This window comes from Orcinus orca, chromosome 4 (assembly GCF_937001465.1).
Source record: "Orcinus orca chromosome 4, mOrcOrc1.1, whole genome shotgun sequence".
NCBI classification, from domain to species: Eukaryota; Metazoa; Chordata; class Mammalia; order Artiodactyla; family Delphinidae; genus Orcinus; species Orcinus orca.
This window is the reverse complement of record NC_064562.1, coordinates 141,836,607-141,856,121: the sequence shown is the minus strand read 5'-3', so window position 1 is coordinate 141,856,121 and position 19,515 is coordinate 141,836,607. Positions and strand designations below refer to the sequence as shown.

Sequence of the window (19,515 nt, the reverse complement as noted above, 5' to 3'; positions counted from 1 at the left end):
CAAATTATATTATCCTATTGGGAGGTATAAACATAGTGGTCAACGATTCTAACATTGGCACCAGACTGCCTGGGTTCAAATCGAAATTCAGGCACTTTCCAACTGCGATCATCAGCAAGTTACTGTAAAAGGGATTTAAAAATAGCAACTACCTTACAAGGTTCTGTGAGGATTAAATGAGTTAATATACATATATTTAGAACAGTGCCTAGGGCATAGTAAGTACTAAAAAAAGATTATTATTATTAAAGTATATAGGTTTGCTAAAGAAAACATTTATCTGTTCAAATCATTAAAATTACCTGTTTTTGAGGTGGTTTTCTTATAGAAAACTAGACTCTCAGACAGGATAGTCTGACCCTTCAGATCATGGAATATGGTTAAGTGCTCTAGAGATATGGTTCTGCTTGCTTCAGTCTTAACTATCCCAGCAGTTTCGGCATCTATCAGCCTATTTTCTTTTTTAAATAGATCTTTATTGCAGTATAATTGCTTCACAATACTGTGTTAGTTTCTGTTGTACACCAAAGTGAATCAGCCATATGCATACATATGTCCCCATATGCCCTCCCTCCTGAGCCTCCCTACCATCCTCCCTATCCCACCCCTCTAGGTCATCGCAAAGCATGGAGCTGATCTCCCTGTGCTATGCGGCTGCTTTCCACTAGCTAGCTATTTTACATTTGGTAGTGTGTATATGTCCATGCTACTCTCACTTCGCCCCAGCTTCCCCCTCCCATCCCGTGTCCTCAAGTTCATTCTCTATGTCTACATCTTTATTCCTGCCCTGCAACTAGGTTCATCAGTACCATTTATTTTTTTTTAAGATTCCATATATATGTGTTAGCATATGGTATTTGTTTTTCTCTTTCTGTATGACAGACTCTAGGTCCACCCACCTCACTACCAATAACTCAATTTTGTTTCTTTTTATGGCTGAGTAATATTCCATTGTATGTATGTACCACATCTTTATCCATTCAGCTGTCGATGGACATTTCAGTTGGTTCCATGTCCTGTCTATTGTAAATAGTGCTGCAATGAACATTGTGGTACATGTCTCTTTTTGAATTATGATTTTCTCAGGGTATATGCCCAGTAGTGGGATTGCTGGGTCATATGGTAGTTCTATTTTTAAGGAAACTCCATACTGTTTTCCATAGTGGTTTTATCAATATACATTCCCACCAACAGTGCAGGAGGGTTCCCTTTTCACCACACCCTTTTCAGCATTTATTATTTCTAGATTTTTTGATAATGGCCATTCCAACCGGCATGAGGTGAGACCTCATGGTACTTTTGTTTTGCATTTCTCTAATAATTAGTGATGTTGAGCATCTTTTCATGTGCCTCTTGGCCATCTGTATGTCTTCCTTGGTGAAAAATCCATTTAGGTCTTCTGCCCATTTCTTAATTGGATTGTTTGTTTTTTTTGATATTGAGCTCCATGAGCTGTTTGTATATTTTGGAGATTAATCCTTTGTCTGTTGTTTCATTTGCAAATATTTTCTCCCATTCTGAGGGTTGGTTTTTGGTCCTATTTATGGTTTCCTTTGCTGTGCAAAAGCTTTTAAGTTTAATTAAGTCCCATTTGTTTATTTTTGTTTTTATTTCCATTACTCTAGGAGGTGGGTCAAAAAAGATCTTGCTGTGGTTTATGTCAAAGGGTGTTTCTCCTATGTTTCCCTCTAAGAGTTTTATAGTGTCTGGTCTTAAATTTAGGTCTTTAATCCATTTGGAGTTTATTTTTGTGTATGGTGTTAGGCAGTGTTCTTCATTCTTTTACATGTAGCTGTCCAGTTTCCCCAGCACCACTTAGCCTATTTTCTTATTGTCTCTTTCACCCAAGGCAATGTGAAATTATTGTTTCTTTATAGGATAATAAACTAATAACTAAATCATGTATAAAGTATTAAACTTCTCACAAAAAGATAATAATTTAAAGAATTACAATGCTTCCAAATAGAATTGCTCTGTGTCCTAGTTGCTGAGAGTTACCAAAACTTTAATAGGATCTATGGGTTTAATTCAGCAAGGAGTCACCACACCTGAGTGTCACAGCTACTCTGAGAAGAGCATGCATATTCTACAGGTTTAAGTAAAGTTACTGTAATTTTCTCCCAGTCTGCAAGAGCAGATATTACACTGGGGTGTTGCCATTATTCAGATATTTTCAGTTAAAATATTAAGCTAAGCCATATGAAATTTTGGAAAAAATCAACAATTTCACATGGTTCAGCCTAAATATATTCTGCTTATTACATACTTTAAAAAACTTTCTTGGGGGAAAAACAACTTTTGTGTTTAACAGAATGATTATTTTTGTTTTATAAAAATCACTTTTGGTGGGAGAGGGAAATGGGGAGTTGTTGTTCCATAGGTACAGAGTTTCAGTCATGCAAGATGAAACCGTTCTAGAGATCTGCTGTACAGCAATGTGCATAGAGTTAACAATACTGTGCCTGACACTTTAAAAATTAAGAGTAGATTTCATGTTATGTATTTTTTACTACAATAATTATAATAATAAAAAGATAAGCTTAAAAAGAGAGATTGAATTTCTAGGCCATCCTTCTCTTGGTTGGTCAAATAAACATAATTATTAAGAGTTTTTAAAAAATCACTTTTTATGGCATTTAATAATATCAGACAATGTTAAAAAGAAGTTTTGATCCTAGCTTAAACTTCCACCTTTGTATTCTTCATGATGCTTTCCCCACAGTACTTGGCACTCAATGTCAATTTACTGCATAAATTAATATTAGTGAAATCTATTAATTTTTAGGGCTTTCCTTATTGCAGAAATATATCAATATAAAAAACATGAATTAGTGACTAGATAATGGTTAAACACATACTAAGTACTTTTCTCTCCTTCTCATTCCTTGTACTCAATTACGGTAATAGATACTTCCTGTGCACACACATTCTTTAAATTAATTCCTTCATCAGATACTTATTAAGTGCTCATTGTGTTCCAGGTGCTATGATGGAGCCTGGAGTCAAACTACAAAACAATATGATAGACACTGCAGGAAGAAGCACAAAGTAAGTACAAAGGAAGCACCTACCTTGGGGTAAGTGGGTAGAGAACAGAAGGGAAGCTTTAAGAAGGAAGAACACTAGAGTGGATAAAGATAAGTGAAATCATAGCAACTTTGTTTCTTACAGATGAAAATTATTTTGAAAGTACTTCATTAAAATTCAACCAGTAAAAATCTTGTAACCAAAAAAAAAAAAAAAAGCCACCAAGAAACAAACCACCACACCTCAAAACTGAAAAACTATATAGTTTGTATTGACCTTGACCATCTAGGCCAAATAATTCAAGTACAGAGATAAAAACTCCAATTTTGGATATTTAATTTTTGCAATGTGAAGACCACCTCATCATTTACATCCAGAAAGTACTGTTTGCTTTCACCCATACTAATATCTTATCAACTTCTAGTGTAAATGTAGAGTTAAGTTTATGACTACTTGTTTGGTGCCAAGTTAAATCACCCTATGACAGTATGCAAGGTTCAAATGTAGGGGAAGATACAAACAAGTCGTTGGGGAGTCAGACATTCCTGAAGAAAAAGCCACACACTGACTTCGAAAAAGAGTTGGAGTTTGCACTTTCAATTTTTCCTTCCAACAAGTTTTTGTGTTAACTTCATGGCCACTAAAAACCAGATCAAGTTCAATCTTCACTAACTCAAAGCTAAATTAAAGTTTTTATAGTTATTAGATGTGCCTCCATATGTAACAACCAGTCTTTAGGGGAAGGTCTATCTCATTCTCTTAATAGTGAGTATGGAGAAAACCTGTAACAGGACTTCGACTACCTAACTGGATACAGCTGGACGCATTTAAAAAATTTCTTAATACATTCTGCTAACGTTACTTTGTTTATATAACACTATGAGTACAAACAACAAAAACTTCTTAAACTGTTAAAAAGAAAGCTAAATCGACTACTTCTACATGTCTATTTAGAAACTTTACCTCAACCCATAAAAACACATATTTGATTAAAAAGCACTAAAACTGGTGGCTGGCTTCAAGTTAACGTTTTGATTGCTGGGATTGAAATTTCCTCTAATGTTAACTTTTAAAAATAATGATGAGCTTTAAATCCAGACATAATCATTTTTTAAAGATGGGGATTGTAATCGGTATACAAATGTAAAGTTTTACCTCATTATTTCTTGCAAAAAATGTGAATTTGTCTTTCCATCTTTTTTTGAGGAATCAAAGTTATCTCTAAAGAAATAACTGCTGAATTTGCAGGATCTTTGGAGTACTTCTAACTACATGTCTTATTGCCACGCGGTTAACTATCTAAACAACAGCTGTGTCCTTTCTCCAAAGACCCACGTACTTAGTTCCTGGGGATTACCAAATTCATACCCAGAATCCTCCACAGCTTTGGAGGTAGACTCTGAAGACGCCAGTCTGGGTTCAGACCGCAGACGCAGAAACCTACGTGCTTTCCAACCATCCGCTCTGGCCAGCGAGTTCTCCCAGTCCGGAAGTGTTAGGTAGCAAAGATACGGGGGCATTTAAAATATGTAGTTAATGCCCTATGTTTACATTTTGGGGGTTTTCTTTTTTAAGAAGGAATAAAAGAAAAAAACAAAAAAACCCGCTGGGCCCAGCCATCCTAGGACACGGGCCCAGCAGCTTATCCGCCGCCACACAGGTGGCTCAGCCGGCTGTCATCCAGGTTTCCACAGCTCCGCCCATCGCTTGACAGACAACCAATAGCGTGAGAGAACTCCAGGAAGCGCGATGACGTAAACGCAGACGTCTGCGTGATGACGCAGGCGGCGTCACCGTCTCCAAGGAGCGGTCTGGGGCACCGGTTTCAAAGTCGCAGGGCGGGCCGAGTGGACTTCCGCTGCTTGGCCCGGGCTTCTCGGCAGTCCTGCAGTCGCTCGCCGCTCCGCCAAGGACGCCGCCACCCGGCTGCCCGCCAGCTCTCTCGGCGCTCTCCTGAGTGGCCCCACACGACCCCGAGTGACCCGCGGGACGCCTGTACATCCCTGGTCCCACCTGGTTGGGATTCGGGTGAACGTGGGACAGAATTCACCTGGCGGGTCCCCAGCAAACCTGAAATCTTGTGTCTCGCTTGAGCGAGGGACTCGGCTGGGACTCGGGAGAAGGAGGTGCGGCGGGGCTGTTGACGCCACGTGAGTAGGGTGCTGATTACACCGCTCGACTGGTAGACAACCTCCGAAGCGTTGCTTTAGATTTGTTTTCCCGCACAACGAGCTTTGTGCCTTTTTAGGAAAAGTAAAGGTGGTAAAAGCGTCAAACAAATTGTATCCAAATGGCCACAGAAATCGACTTTCTGCGAGATCAGAGTAAGCTCCACATTCCTTTATCTAGAATTCTTATATGTAATGTTTAATGTCGTCATCGTTGACTAGTATTTTCTGAATGCCTGTTGGGTGCATGGAAATTTGTAAAAACTTAAAAGAAGACAGCTGCAGAAAAAGCTTGATGGTGTATATGAGGATATGTATACATTTCAGCAGAACCGTTTAGTAAATACTGTTAGGTTCCTTAAGCTTATGTGGGACTCTGCTACATGCGTTTTTGTTATGCTCCTCGCATGCTCTGGAGAAATTAGAGGGCTAATGGCCAGGAAGAGTTTCCAAGTCTGCAGTTAGAACCTAGAGAGACAGCTCTGGCCATTTGTTCAAAAGATGTTCATTGAGCTCCTCCTGTTTCTATTATGTGCCAGGCGCTATACCAGCATAGCTATTACAAAGATGAGGAAGACTGTTCTACCCTCAAGAATTTAATTTGAGGAGAGAAGTATATAAATTCCATAGCTACACTGAAGTGGCAGCAACTGACAACTCTTTTGCCTCAATTTCCTCACTTGAATGAGGAAATCATTTGAATCATTTGAATCATTGTTCAAATGATTAAATGACCGTTAAAATATGAATAGGATTTAGAATAGTATCTGACATAGTGCTAAACAAATATTAACTCTTACACGGTTATAATTTACTGTGGTCAAGGAAGGTGCCATTTGGGCTGAAACTTGAAGCAGTAATATAAATTTACTAGATAAAGAACTGTGTAGTCGAGTAGAACAATATTTACAACATTGAAGGGATTAGGACTATGCTTTGTTAGAAACTTTTAAGAAGGTTGGTTTGAATGGAATATGATGTATATAGGGAAATGGCAGGAGCTGAAAAGAAAGAATTTGGCTAGATAGTAAAGGACCTTGTTTGCTGTGTGTTTAGGAGTTTGGACCATTGCACAGGTTATAGGAATCACTGAAAGGAATTCAGTTGGGAGTAACCTGATCAGATTGTGATTTATTTGAAAAGCCCAGTTGGCTGTTATGAGGAACATGCATTATAGCAGAGTGCAGTTAGGCAATTGTTGTCATTATCCAGGTAAGAAGTGAACTAAGATAGGTTCAGTGAGATTGGAGATGAAGGGATTTGGAAGAAAGAGGTACAGGGCAACTCAGGTTTTTGGCTTGCTTGAGCAATGGAGAAAGTAGGAAAAAAGTGGTACATTCTGTTTTGGAAGCATCATAGACCAGTGGTTGAGAACTCAGCCTCTGGATTCAGTCTGTCTGGGCTCATATTTTAGCTCTCTTTCTAGGTCTTTGACCTTGGGCAAGTTACTTAGCTTCACTATACCTCAATTTTTTCATTTGTAAAATGGGTATAATAGCACAATAACCCTCATGGGGTTGTTGTGAGGATTAAATGAGATGATGCAAATAAAGCACTTAGCATGGTGTCTAGCACATTTTAAGTGCACAGTTTATATTACCTAAAATCATTAATGACATTATAATGATACTATAACATTAGCATTATTTCTTAGGTTTGAAGTGGGAATATCCCTTATCCCATAAGGAGGACTAGCTGGCCACCATCTGAGTGGTGTGGGACAAGAATTGGTGTTGAGTAGTTTGGTTGGGGTGGGGAGAGTTCCTGAGGCACTCATAAACTATGAGTTTTAGAGGAATTCACCAGCAACAATTCTCAAATAAAACTGAAGTCCAAATACCAGAGAGAACGATAGAAGCATAGTAAATTATTACTTGAAAAATGAGTTCACCAGAAGACAAGGGCATGGAAGAAGGGAATCCTCAGACAGAGGGAGCAGAAGAAGCAAAGGCTCGGAGGCTTGAAATAACTACTTATTCAGGAAATTGGAGCATGGAATGGTAGGGTTTGCATGAAGAGATGAGAAGGAGTGTTAGACGTCTGTGAACCTCCCCTTTTTTCCTATAACTGGACCTCACATGCCAGGTATAGCTGGTGGGTGACCCCATTAGTTGACCAGCTGAACACCAGTTCAGGTAAATGTAGAAAGCTTGCCCTTTTCCCACTTACCTCTGACCTTATCGTCATTGCCTTCTGTTGATTTTGGCCTCCTTTCATTTGTCCTAGCATATTTGCTGTACACCATTCTTCTACCTCCATCTGATAAGGGAGACATGATAGTCCTTAAGGACCTGTTCAAAGAGGGACTTGTATATTCTTGCCTCCTTTGTCAAAGATAAGGTGACCATGTGTGTGTGGGTTTATCTCTGGGCTTTCTATCCTGGTCTATTGATCTATATTTCTGTTTTTGTGCTAGTACCATACTGTCTTTTTTTTTTTTTTTTTAACATCTTTGTTGGGGTATAATTGCTTTACAATGGTGTGTTAGTTTCTGCTTTATAACAAAGTGAATCAGTTATACATATACATATGTTCCCATATCTCTTCTCTCTTGCATCTTCCTCCCTCCCACCCTCCCTATCCCACCCCTCCAGGCAAATCACCGAGCTGATATCCCTGTGCTATGCGGCTGCTTCCCCCTAGCTATCTACCTTACGTTTTGTAGTGTATATATGTCCATGCCTCTCTCGCTTTGTCACAGCTCACCCTTCCCCCTCCCCATATCCTCAAGTCAGTTCTCCAGTAGGTCTGTGTCTTTATTCCTGTGTTACCCCTAGGTTCTTCATGACATTTCTTTTCTTAAATTCCATATATATGTGTTAGCATATGGTATTTGTCTTTCTCTTTCTGACTTACTTCACTCTGTATGACAGACTCTAGGTATACCCACCTCATTACAAAGAGCTCAATTTCATTTCTTTTCATGGCTGAGTAATATTCCATTGTATATATGTGCCACATCTTCTTTATCCATTCATCCGATGATGGGCACTTAGGTTGTTTCCATCTCCGGGCTATTATAAATAGAGCTGCAATGAACATTTTGGTACATGACTCTTTTTGAACTATGGTTTCCTCAGGGTATATGCCCAGTACTGGGATTGCTGGGTCATATGGTAGTTCTATTTGTAGTTTTTTTAAGGAACCTGCATACTGTCCTCCATAGTGGCTGTACCAATTCACATTCCCACCAGCAGTACAGGAGTGTTCCCTTTTCTCCACACCCTCTCCAACATTTATTGTTTCTAGATTTTTTGATGATGGCCATTCTGACCGGTGTGAGATGATATCTCATTGTAGTTTTGATTTGCATTTCTCTAATGATTAATGATGTTGAGCATTCTTTCATGTGTTTGTTGGCAGTCTGTATATCTTCTTTGGAGAAATGTCTATTTAGGTCTTCTGCCCATTTTTGGATTGGGTTGTTTGTTTTTTTGTTATTGAGCTGCATGAACTGCTTGTAAATTTTGGAAATTAATCCTTTGTCAGTTGCTTCATTTGCAAATATTTTCTCCCATTCTGAGGGTTGTCTTTTGGTCTTGTTTATGGTTTCCTTGTTGTGCAAAAGCTTTTAAGTTTCATTAGGTCCCATTTGTTTATTTTTGTTTTTATTTCCATTTCTCTAGGAGGTGGGTCAAAAAGGATCTTGCTGTGATTTATGTCATAGAGTGTTCTGCCTATGTTTTCCTCTAAGAGTTTGATAGTTTCTGGCCTTATATTTAGGTCTTTAATCCATTTTGAGCTTATTTTTCTGTATGGTGTTAGGGAGTGATCTAATCTCATACTTTTACATGTACCTGTCCAGTTTTCCCAGCACCATTTATTAAAGAGGCTGTCCTTTCTCCACTGTATATTCCCGCCTCCTTTATCACAGATAAGGTGACCATATGTGTGTGGGTTTATCTCTGTGCTCTCTATCCTGTTCCGTTGATCTATCTTTCTGTTTTTGTGCCAGTACCGTACTGTCTTGATTACTGTAGCTTTGTAGTGTAGCCTGAAGTCAGGGATCCTGATTCCTCCAGCTCTGTTTTTCTTTCTCAAGATTGCTTTGGCTATTCGGGGTTTTTTGTGTTTCCATACAAATTGTGAAATTTTTTGTTCTAGTTCTGTGAAAAATGCCAGTGATAGTTTCATAGGGATTGCATTGAATCTGTAGATTCCTTTGGGTAGTATAGTCATTTTCACAATGTTGATTCTTCCAATCCAAGAACATGGTATATCTCTCCATCTATTTGTATCAACTTTAATTTCTTTCATCAGTGTCTTATAATTTTCTGCATACAGGTCTTTGTCTCCTTAGGTAGGTTTATTCCTAGATACTTTATTCTTTTTGTTGCAATGGTAAATGGGAGTGTTTTCTTAATTTCACTTTCAGATTTTTCATCATGAGTGTATAGGAATGCTAGAAATTTCTGTGCATTTATTTTTTATCCTGCTACTTTACCAAATTCATTGATTAGCTCTAGTAGTTTTCTGGTAGCATCTTTAGGATTCTCTATGTATAGTATCATGTTATCTACAAACAGTGACAGCTTTACTTCTTCTTTTCCGATTTGGATTCCTTTTATTTCTTTTTCTTCTCTGATTACTGTGGCTAAAACTTCCAAAACTATGTTGAATAATAGTGGTGAGAGTGGGCACCCTTGTCTTGTTACTGATCTTAGTGGAAATGGTTTCAGTTTTTCACCATTGAGGACAATTATGTTTTCACCATTGAGACCTTTATTTTGTTGAGGAAAGTTCCCACTATGCCTACTTTCTGGAGGGTTTTAATCATGAATGGGTGTTGAATTTTGTCAAAAGCTTTCTCTGCATCTATTGAGGTGATCATATGGTTTTTCTCCTTCAATTTGTTAATATGGTGTATCACATTGATTGATTTGCGAATATTGAAGAATCCTTGCATTCTTGGGATAAAGCCCACTTGATCATGGTGTATGATCCTTTCAGTGTGCTGTTGGATTCTGTTTGCTAGTATTTTGTTGAGGATTTTTGCATCTATGGTTCATCAGTGACATTGGCCTGTAGTTTTCTTTCTTTGTTATATCTTTGTCTGGTTTTGGTATCAGGGTCATGGTGGCCTCGTAGAATGGGTTTGGGAGTGTTCCTCCCTCTGCTATATTTTGGAAGAGTTTGAGATAGGTGTTAGCTCTTCTCTGAATGTTTGATAGAATTTGCCTGTGAAGCCATCTGGTCCTGGGCTTTTGTTTGTTGGAAGATTTTAAATCACAGTTTCAATTTCAGTGCTTGTGATTGGTCTGTTCATATTTTCTCTTTCTTCCCGGTTCAGTCTCAGAAAGTTGTGCATTTCTAAGAATTAGTCCATTTCTTCCAGGTTGTCCATTTTATTGGCATAGAGTTGCTTGTAGTAAGCTCTCATGATCCTTTGTATTTCTGTAAGTGGTGCTGGGAAAAGTGGACAGGTACATATAAAAGTATGAAATTAGAACACTCCCTAACACCATACACAAAAATAAACTCAAAATGGATTAAAAACCTAAATGTAAGGCCAGACACTATCAAACTCTTAGAGGAAAACATAGGCAGAACACTCTATGACATACATCACAGCAAGATCCTTTTTGACCCACCTCCTAGAGGAATGGAAATAATAACAAAAATATACAAAAGGGACCTAATGAAACTTAAAAGCTTTTGCACAGCAAAGGAAACCATAAACAAGACCAAAAGACAACCCTCAGAATGGGAGAAAATATTTGCAAATGAAGCAACTGACAAAGGATTAATCTCCAAAATTTACAAGCAGCTCATGCAGCTCAATATCAAAAAAACAAACAACCCAATCCAAAAATGGGCAGAAGACCTAAATAGACATTTCTCCAAAGAAGATATACAGACTGCCAACAAACACATGAAAGAATGCTCAACATCATTAATCATTAGAGAAATGCAAATCATAACTACAATGAGATATCATCTCACACTGGTCAGCATGGCCATCATCAAAAAATCTACAAACAATAAATGCTGGGGAGGGTGTGGAGAAAAGGGAACCCTCTTGCACTGCTGGTGGGAATGTAAATTGATACAACCACTATGGAGAACAGTATGGAGGTTCCTTAAAAAACTACAAATAGAACTACCATATGACCCAGCAATCCCAGTACTGGGCATATACCTTGAGGAAACCATAGTTCAAAAAGAGTCATGTACCAAAATGTTCATTGCAGCTCTATTTACAGTATCCAGGACATGGAAGCAACCTAAGTGTCCATCAACCGATGAATGGATAAAGAAGATGTGGCACATATATACAAATGGAATATTACTCAGCCATAAAAAGAAACAAAATTGAGTTATTTGTAGTGAGGTGGATGGACCTAGAGTCTGTCATACAGAGTGAAGTAAGTCAGAAAGAGAGAAACAAATACCATATGCTAACACATATATATGGAATCTTAAAAAAAAAAAAAAAAAAGTCATGAAGAACCTAGGGGCAAGACAGGAATAAAGACACAGACCTACTAGAGAATGGACTTGAGGATATGGGGAGGGGAAGGGTAAGCTGTGACAAAGTGAGAGAGTGGCATGGACATATATATGCTACCAAAAGTAAAATAGATAGCTAGTGGGAAGCAGCTGCATAGCACAGGGAGATCAGCTCAGTGCTTTGTGACCACCTAGAGGGGTTGGATGGGGAGGGTGGGAGGGAGGGAGATGCAAGAGGGAAGAGATATGTGAACATATGTATATGTATAGCTGATTCACTTTGTTATAAAGCAGAAACTTACACACCATTGTAAAGCAATTGTACTCCAGTAAAGATGTTAAAAAGAAAAAAAGTGATTGTGTTTCCTCTGCTAAAAAAAAAAAGAGGGACTTGTATATCAAACTAAGGAGTGAAAAATTCATTATTGCAGTGGGTGTTATAACCAGTAGGGATGAATTCTTTTTCTTTCTTTCTTTCTTTCTTTTCATTCTCTTAAGAGTGTCTTTCACCGAGCAGAAGTTTTTAATTTTGATGAAGTTCAATTCTTCAATTTGTTCTTTTATGGATGTGTCATAGCTAAGAAATCTTTGCCTTACTCAAGGCTACAAAGATTATCTTCTATGTGGTCTTCTGTGGTCTTCTAGAAGTTTTGTAGTTTTAGGTTTTACATTCAAATCTATGAAACATTTTGAGTTAAATTTTGTACAAGGTGTAAGGTAAAGGTCAAGGTTCACTTATTTTGTATATGGATGCCCAATTAAAAAGACTGTCCTTTCTGCATTAAATTACCTTTGTATCTGTTAAAAATCAGTTGTACATATTTGTGTAGATCCGTTTCTGTTCTGTTGATTATCTGGAAACCAGTATCCTACACTCTTGATTATTACAGTTTTATAGTAAGTCAGATAGTGTTGGCCTTTCAGATTTGTGCTTTTTCACAGTTGTTTTGACTATCATAGGTCCTTTGCACTTCTATATACATTTGAGAATCAGCTTGTCAAGTTCTACAAAAAAAGGTGCTGGGATTTTGATAGGCATTGTATTGACTTTCTTGATCAATTTGTGTAGAATTCATTTAATGATATTGAGTCCTCTGACAAATGAAAAAATATATGTCTTGATTGATATAGCTCTTCTTTAATTTTTTCTTAGTAATATTTTATAATTTTTAGTATATAGGTTTTGCACATATTTTGTCAGATTTATCCCTGTGTATTGCTGTTTTTGATACTGGTGTAAACGGTATTATTCTTTTACTTTCAATTTCTGAATTACCATTGCTAGTATATAGAAATACTTTTTGTGCGTGAGTGTGTGTGTGTGTGTGTGTGTGTGTGTGTGTGTGTGTTTTACCGTACCATCTTTGAAAGCTCGCTTATTCTAGGAGCTTTTATATGGAGTTCATCAGATTTTCTGCATTGACAGTCTTTTCATCTGTAAATGGAGATGGTTTTACTTCTTCCTTTCCAGTCTGGATACCTTTCATTTCATTTTCTTGCTTTATTGTGCTGGCTAGAACCTTGCGTACATTGTTGAACGGAAGTGGTTGGAGTGGACATCCTTGTGTTGTTGCTGATTTTAGGGAGAAAGCATCTGTTTTTCAAAATTAAATATGATACTAGCTGTAGTTTTTTCATAGATGTTCTTATTAGGTTGAGGATGTTCATTTCTATTCCCAGTTTTCTGAGAGTTTTTATCAGAATGAGTGTTGGATTATTTTTCCAAATGCTTTTTCTGCATTTATTGAGATGAACAGATGTTTTTTCCATTTTTAGTTTTTTAATAGGGTGATTTATATAGATTACTTTTCAATGTTAAACCTGCCTTTTTGAGATAAACTCTTCTTGGTCCTAATGTATTATCTTTTTTATATATTGTTGAATTTGATTATCTAAAAAGTTTATTTAAAATCTTAACATCTGTGTACATAACACCTTTTTAAAAAAAGTTTTTTTTGTCGCGTCGGAGCATGTGGGCTCTTAGTTCCCCAACCGGGGATTGAACCTGGGCCCCCTGCCTTGGGAGCGCAGAGTCTTACCCACTGGACCACCAGGGAAGTCCCTTGAAGCCTTTAAAAAGAAAAAAAATTCTAATGTCTTTGTCTGGTTTTGGTATCAAGTAATGCTGGCCTCAGAATTACTTGGAAAAATACTTTGTCCTTTTCAGTTTTCTGGAAGACGTTTGTGTAGAATTGGTATTATTTCTTCCTTAAATGTTTGGTAGAATTTACCAGTGAAGCCAACTGGATCTAGAGCTTTCTTTGTGGGAAGATTTTAAACTGTAAAATCAATTGCTTTAATAAAGAGTTAGTACTCTTTTGTTTATGCAAGACAGACCCGTCACAGATCTTATATATATGGAGTTCTCTCTCTGTACAGCTTTCTCTCCTATTGTTTGTCCTGCCAACTCTAGTTTACTTGGTTTCCACTGAGTCTCAGCTTCATCTCCTTAGCTCAACGGATTTGCTGATCTCTGCCTGCATTTTCCCTCCTTGTTCTGTGGCCAGAAATGTTGCTCAAATCAGTAAGCTGGGACAATCACAGGCCTTACTTCATTTGTTTTGTGTCTGTCATTATCAGTGTCTGAAGTGTGTTTGCCTGGCAAACCATTGTTTCATTTGTTTGTTTTTTTTTGGTGTGTCAGGTGGGAAAGTGGACCATTTTGCTTTATCTTGAGCATAAGCAGAAGTCCTATTTAATTTGCCCTACTTTTGAAATCTTAAACACGAATATCTTACTCCCACTATAACTGTTCTTTGACCTCATTGAGACCTCTATTCTTTGAAACCTTCATTTTCTTCCATTTCCTTAACTCCTTCCCAGTTTGTTTTTACTACTTTCTTACATAGGCTGTAACAGTTTCCCGTTGGTTCATCTGTTCTCTTGTAAGTAATCTTAATGTGATTATGCCCCTGCTTTTCTGTAGTACATGCCTGGTAACACCTTATCCTGAGTTTGATTTTACAGTTCTCATACCCATCTGTTCAATAACCATAGATTAAAAACCTCCTGGATAAGTGCCACCACAGTTTCAAGGTTATCTCGTAACTAATAAGTAATTGGGCTGGGATTTGAACCCAGGCAGTCTAGTTTGAACCCAGTGTCTGTCTTCTTTACTACCCAGCAAAGACACTTGCATGAAAGAAAATTATAGGCCTGTTTTACTTATGCACACAGAAACTAAAATCCTAAATAAAATATTAATAAATTGAATCCATCAATGAATATAAGTTCATGTGTGTGTTTGTGTGTGTGTAGATATATAATATACATACAATTATCTTCATACTGGGTTCATCCCACCAACGGAAGGTAGTTAGCATTAGAAAATTATTCGGTACATAAGAGAAGACCTAGATTAATGGAGCAACATATCAAATTTATGGATTAGAGCACTGAATATAGTAAACATGTCAATTTCCCCACAAATTAATGGGTAGATTCAATGCAATCCCAAACCTAGATTTGACAACATGGTTCTAAAATCTATGTTGATGAGCTAGGAGTAGCCAAAAGAGTTTTAAAGAGCATCAAGGTGGGAAATTTTATTTTACCAGCTATTAAGACTGATTATAAATATCCAGTTATTAAATCAATATTATATTGGCAGATCGATAAGTACATAGATCAGTTAGCACAGAAACAAACACATACATCTCCAGACATTTGTTATCTGAAAGAACAGGCAACATGAATCAGTGGGAAAGGATAGGCTGTTCAACAAATGGTGCTACGATAATTGGGTATCCAAATGGGAAAGAAAAAATAATAAAGATACTTTCTCACACCATGTAGAAAAATTATCTCCAGATTGATTGAAGGAATAAATTCTCTTTAAACTTTCAGAAAAAATTTTAAGAGGGTGTCTTTTTGATCTCAGGATCATAGAAGATTTCTTAAAGAGACAAACATTTTTGACTGAAAGAAAAATATATATGAATAGACGACATTAGAAATAAAAACTTGGATATCACAAGAAACATCATCAATATAATGACTAGCCCAGCCACAAGAAAGGAGAATATATTTATAATAAATATAATGAAGAGTTGATTACCATTCACAATTTAAAAAGTTTTCACAAACAAAAATACATTCACACTAGTAGAAAAATGGTAAAGAATATGATAGGTCATTTACAAAAAATAAAACCTGAAGAGCTACTAAGCATATGAAAATGTCAATCTCATCAGTAATCCAGAAAATGCAAATTAAACAATGAGCTAAGTGCTTGTTCAATGAAGGAAATGGTAGATTTAAGTTATAGTAAAATTTGCTCCAGATTAAAGTCAGTCTGTGAAGATTGTTTTCTCTCATTAATACACAATTGACTTCTTAACCTATTTTATTTACTGAGACATCAGATTTAGTGTTCTTTCTTACTTAAAACCCTATCAGGAAAAAAAAGAAGTAGTTCGTATTGGAATTATTATATCCCTGGCCTTATCTCCAACCTCCTTTTGAGACTGAGAGAGAAAAGTAATAAGCAGAAACTAGATCCTAATTTTAGTGCTATGTGTCAGGTAACTCTCTTAAAAGTTCTGAGGGTAACAATAAAAAAAGGAATAATTCCTTTTAAACTCAAAGTTAAAATGATTTAAATTATTAATACTTTATAATTACTTATTCCTTTATCAGAATCACATATATGTCATATTTCTCCACCAAATTATGTGTGCTTTCAAGGAAGAAACTGTTATCTGAAGTTAACAGTGTAGAATGTATACATTTTGTGTGTGTAATTTTATATTTTTTAATTTATTTGTATATATAGTTAATATATATGTGCATATATATGTATATTTGCTAATGTGTAACATGCAGAAAATAGAGAAAACAAATATAAAGCTAAGAGAATTATTACAAAGCTCAAAACTCATATAACCATAACCCAGGTCAAAAAACAGAACATTGCCAGCACCCCAGAAGCCCTCTTGTGATCATACCCATGTCCTCCTCCCCAAAGATAATCAAAGATAACTAATATCTTTAATTTTACACTGTAAAAACTGTTTTGCCTGTGTTTGAAATTTATATAAATGGAATCATAAACCATGCATCCTTCTGTGTTTGGCTTCTTTTATTTAATATTATGTTTTTGAGATTTATTCATACTCTTGAATGTAGATGTAGTATGTTCATTTTCATTGCTACAGAATATTCTAGTTTATAAATTTATCACTTTTATCTATTCTTCTTTTGATAGATACTTGCAGTTGTTTCCAGTTTGGGGGCCATTGAGAATAATGCTGTTACCAACATTTTTTGTCATGGCCCTTGGAGCTCAAGTGCACATATTTTGGTTGGATATATTCCTAGGAATTATATTTGTGTTTAAAATTCTACTAATTTACACTCCCACCAGCAGTGTATGGGAGTTTTCTTTATTCCACGTTGTCACCAGCATTTGTCCTTTAGCCTTAGCTCTTTATTTTATTGTAATTTTAATTTGTATTTTCCTGATGTCTAATGAGGTTGACAGCTTTTCTATGTTTGTTGGGCACCTGGGTAACCTTTTTGTGAAATACTAATTAAGTCTTTTTACCACTGTGTTTATAGGATTGCCTGCCTTTTAACTGATAGAAGTTCTTTGCATATTCTAGAAATAAGCCCTTTGTCAGTTATAGGTGTTGGAAATACCTTCTCCATGTTTGTGGCTTGCATTTTTACTGTCTTAACAGTCTCTTTTTGATGAACAGAAGTTCTTAATTTTAACGTAGTCCAGTTTGTCATTTTTTCTTTTATGATTAGTGTCTTTGTGTTTTGATTAAAAAAATCTTTCCCTATCCTAAGGCTATAGAGACATTCTTTTTGTTTTGTTTTAGAATTTATTGTTTTGGCATTCACAGTTAGATCTTCATTTCACATAAAATTGATTTTTATGGGTGATGTTTTGTTCTTTTCCATGAGCGTGTCCAGCTGATCTAGAACCACTTACAAAAAGATTGTCCTTCTCCCCTCACTGCTCTGGATGCCCCTTTGATCACAATTCAAGTGCTCATATATACATGGGTATACTTCTGGGTCCTGGATTCTCTTCCATTGGTCAGTTTTGTTTATCCTTATATGACTGTCACACAGTCCAAATGCCTATAGTTTTATAATAAATCTTGATACCTGGTAGAACAAGTCCCCCCGCCCCGGTTCTTTCGCAAAATATTAGCTATTCTTGTTGCATTTCCACCTATATTTTATTTTAGTTTTTATTTTAGTTTTATGGGTAGGGCATCTCATTGTTATTTTTTTGAATAGATCTTTATTGGAGTATAATTGCTTCACAACACTGTGTTAGTTTCTGTTGCACACCAAAGTGAATCAACCATATGTATACATATGTCCCTATATTTCATTGTTATTTTAATTTGCTTTTCCCCAATGCACAGTGCTTATCGTTTTCCAATGATTTCCTAATGTTGATCAACTTATACATGCTTATTTCCCATCTGTATATATTATTCTGTAAGGTGTCTACTCATATTGCCATATTTGTTTTAATTTGGTATGTTTTTCTTATTGTGGATTTTTTCTAGTTCTTTGAGTATTTTGCATGCAAATCTTTCTTCAGTTATGTGTTTTGAAAATATATTCTCATAGTCAGGGGCTTGTCTTTCCATTCTTTGAACATTGTCCTTCATAGAGTAAGTAGTTTAAATTTAATAAAGTCCACATTATCAATATTTTTTCTTTCATGGATTGTGCTTTTTGTGTTGGATATGAAAACGAATTATCAATACTAGAACTCATGTGGATTTTCTCCCAAGTTTTCCACTATAATTTTTATAGTTCTGTACTCTGTATTTAAGACAATGAATGATTTTGAATGAATTTATGTCTATGGTACAGAGTTTGTGTCTTTATTTTCTTGTGGTCATCGATTTGTACCCTCATCATTTGTTGATGATGACTAAACACTAAAAGTCTGTACTTTCTGTATTAATGTGCCTTTATTCCTTTGACCAACGTCAAGCTGTCTGAATTTTCATAGGTGTACTAGTGGGCTCTGTCTGTTCTGTTTATCTTTGTGTCTGTTTGTTTCAAATACCATGCTCTCTTGATTATTTTAGCTTTCTAGTAAATCTTGAAATTGAGAAGTGTGAGTTCATCAACTTCTTCATCAATGTTGTCTAGACTACTCAATGCAATGTTTAAAACAAGTTTGTCCATATCTACAAAATGGCTTTTATTGGAATTGTACTGGATCTTTAAATCAATTTAAGAAGAATTGACATTTTAATAATATTGTGGCTTTTGGTGATGAGCAAGGAATATATCTCAATTGATTTATTTTTCTTTCATTGCTTTCAAGAATGTTTCGTATCTTTTTTCTTTTTAAAAGATTTATTCAATTTATTTTTTTTTAAAAAAAGAACCAGTTCATCCATTTTTCCCTGCCTCTCCCTGCCCCCATCCTCCACTTCTTGAAACCACCAATCTCTTCCCTGTGTCAGTGACCTTGGTTTCTCTCTTTTCATATGGTATTTGTCTTTCTCTGTTACTTATTTCACTTAGCATCATGCTCTCAGGGTCCACCCATATTGTCACAAAGGGCAAGATTTCATTCTTTTCTTATGGCTGAGTAATATTCCATTGTATATATACCACAATTTCTTTATCTACTCATCCAACAATGGATGTTTAGGTTGTTTCCATATCTTGGCTATTATAAATAATGCTGCAATGAACATGGGGGTGCATATCTTTTCAAATTAGTGTTTTAATTTTCTTTAGATAAATACTCAGAAGTGGAATTGGTGGGTCATGTGAATTATGTTTTTAGTTTTTTGAGGAACCAAAACCTACATACTGTTTTTCATAGTAGTTGCACCAGTTTATATTTCTACAAACAGTACCCATCTCCACATCCTCACCA

General features: G+C 36.2%; 2 protein-coding genes across 12 annotated transcripts in view; one reads left to right on the top strand and one right to left on the bottom strand.

The window, feature by feature from the left end:
* The window catches only part of C4H4orf33 (chromosome 4 C4orf33 homolog), a 144,254-nt gene extending 139,643 nt beyond the window's left edge, over positions 1 to 4,611 (bottom strand). For 5 of the 8 annotated variants that reach the window (XR_007477218.1, XR_007477219.1, XM_049709476.1 and 2 more), the window contains exon 1: positions 4,472 to 4,611. Coding sequence is in view for 3 of the 8 variants with exons in the window: in XM_049709476.1 (XP_049565433.1) it covers positions 4,472 to 4,486 (15 nt within the window). In the remaining 5 variants the exon portion in view is untranslated. The other 3 variants (XR_007477221.1, XR_007477220.1, XR_007477223.1) reach the window with 3 other exon arrangements.
* A 434-nt stretch (positions 4,612 to 5,045) lies between these two features.
* SCLT1 (sodium channel and clathrin linker 1) overlaps positions 5,046 to 19,515 on the top strand; it is a 258,454-nt gene continuing 243,984 nt past the window's right edge. For 3 of the 4 annotated variants that reach the window (XR_004480803.2, XM_033419426.2, XM_049709468.1), the window contains exon 1: positions 5,213 to 5,351. Coding sequence is in view for 2 of the 4 variants with exons in the window: in XM_033419426.2 (XP_033275317.1) it covers positions 5,318 to 5,351 (34 nt within the window). In the remaining 2 variants the exon portion in view is untranslated. Of the gene's footprint in view, positions 5,178 to 5,212; positions 5,352 to 19,515 lie in introns of those variants that run through there. The other variant, XM_049709469.1, reaches the window with a different exon arrangement.